This window comes from Dendroctonus ponderosae, unplaced genomic scaffold (assembly GCF_020466585.1).
Source record: "Dendroctonus ponderosae isolate FM_Combo_2020 unplaced genomic scaffold, Dpon_F_20191213v2 Dpon_F_20191213_12, whole genome shotgun sequence".
Taxonomy (NCBI): Eukaryota; Metazoa; Arthropoda; class Insecta; order Coleoptera; family Curculionidae; genus Dendroctonus; species Dendroctonus ponderosae.
Window position 1 is genome coordinate 2,813,602 of NW_026017316.1, and position 2,013 is coordinate 2,815,614.

Consider the following 2,013-nt stretch of genomic DNA (forward strand, 5'->3'; position numbering starts at 1 on the left):
CAACACCGCATTTTTCGCTATTTTTGGTTTACTGAGGAAGATCTCCACATTTTCTGTTTGGGGGTCTTGGGCTTAAACATAGTTTTTGTGTGGGTTTTGGCGCGCTGAAAATTTTGGGGCCTCGTCTGCAACCCCCCACTGAAAACTCTCAAAGAAGTCGAGTTTTTTGCCTGGCAACACCGCAATTTTTTTACCTATTTTGGTTCGACAGGTCAAAAGGAAGGTTTAATGTTGTTAGGGCGCCACGTGCAAATAGCCCCCTGGAGGGTGTTTTGGACATTGAACATTTGCAACCTTGCACTGAAAATATCCAGGAAAATCGAGTTTTGACCCGGCAACACCGCAATTTTTTTACGCATTTTCATTTCTAAGGGAAAAGGGAAGGTTTTTGGCTCGGAAAGTGCCCGCCTAATTTGGACGCGTTTTGCAGCTATTGGCTCTTCACCTTGGGTTGAGTGGTTTGGAAACTTTCTGGTGAAAGTATCCAAAAAACTCGCTTATTTGCTGCAGTGCGCTGACTTTTTTTGCCATTTTCTCAATTTTGGTGACCAGCGGAAGATTTTCGGGTGTGGAAAGATCAAGCGAAAACCTTCTCCTTGCGTGGTTTTCTGGGCGTTGAACGTTTGTAGACCACTTTTGCAACCCCGCACTGAAAACATCCAGAAAAATCGAGTTTTCGACCTGGCAACGCCGCGATTTTTTCGCGCATTTTCGTTGCCAAGGCCACAGGCGAGACTCCCGTGCAAAAACTCCCAACCAAAACCGAACGGCTGGGGAGTTTTGGCCTGGTAAACCCCAGTAGCGCCATTAGGGGTTTCCCAGTAGAAACACGCAAAAATTGCACTGGCAACCGCGCATTTTCCTGAATGTTTGCCCCCCGGGGAGACGTGGCAAGCGTGCTTTAGTGATAAGTTGCCGAGAAAACGCTAAACATCGGCAATTCCCACGCATTGAACCTCCGCTCTTATCAGAATGCAAATATTTGCTCAGGAATTGTTCGGATCTGGCAACAGCAACGTGCAGCAACTTGTCGGCTGATAAACGGTTGTTGTTCACGTTGACGGCAGCTGTTTCTAGGGGGTTTCTTACCCCCTAGAAACCCGCCCGCACAAACCAGCCGAAACCAGTCGAAAGTCGGCCAAATGCGGGTGAAATTTCCAGTCGTTAACTTGTTCCGAGCGAAACTCGAGCGACTCGATTTCCTAATCAATGTTTACATCTCGCCTTGGCTTGGGGCGATTTCCACCCCCAAACAGCCCTCAGCGCCCGAGGCAGGTAGAAAATGATATTCTGGCAAAACATTCGCTAACCAGTCGCGTCTTCGTATCACTTACTTGTCTTTTGGCCAGCTGGAACCACGTCTTAAGAATGATGGGCAGGCGGCTGCTGTGGTAACTTTTTGTGGTTTTAACGCTGATGAAGACGTCATCGAGAGTGGTGGCTGGCGGTCGAATTGTGGCCGTAGCCGAAGAGACTTCGGTCGACAGTCCATTCTCATACTGGTCGTTTATGGAGGGCTGTTGGGACAGTGTCCGCTCGAATATGTGCTTTTTCAGCAACGGCCGTCCCTTGAGTGGAACCTGCAATAACGAAAAATCGGTCAGCTACATTGGCGCTGACGCAGCTGCGTTCGGAGCAGTCAAAGTCAGTTGCGTTAGACCCTGGCGGTTTTTGGCTCCTAGCTTTTTTGGGTGGAGTTTCACCAGGAAACTCGCTTAATGAAACTTGTAGCGAATTCAATTGGCTCTACGCCCCTTTTTACCCAATCGGAATCGATTGAGCAGTAGCTGAGTTATGCGCCAAAGCAGTTGAGCGCTCCATTGGAGGAAGAAAGTGATACAAAATCCCCGAGACTATTTAGCCGATATCTCCCCACCTGGACCCGCTGCAGGAAAACAACCTCTAGAAAAGTTAAAGACAATTGAATTTCCATGCAAACTGCGTTTTAACTCCGGGTTTTCCGGCAGGCACAGCTGAGTTATCGGCAACCGAAGCTGAGTGCGCTTTTGGTCG

At 48.6% G+C, this 2,013-nt stretch overlaps 1 protein-coding gene across 2 annotated transcripts in view; it reads right to left on the reverse strand.

Moving 5' to 3' along the window:
- Positions 1-2,013, reverse strand: part of LOC109540120 (fringe glycosyltransferase) — a 23,818-nt gene that overhangs the window by 20,153 nt on the left and 1,652 nt on the right. For both annotated transcript variants that reach the window (XM_019908341.2, XM_019908342.2), the window contains exon 2: positions 1,335-1,580. In XM_019908341.2, the coding sequence (XP_019763900.2) occupies positions 1,335-1,580 (246 nt within the window). The remainder of the gene's footprint in view (positions 1-1,334; positions 1,581-2,013) is intronic.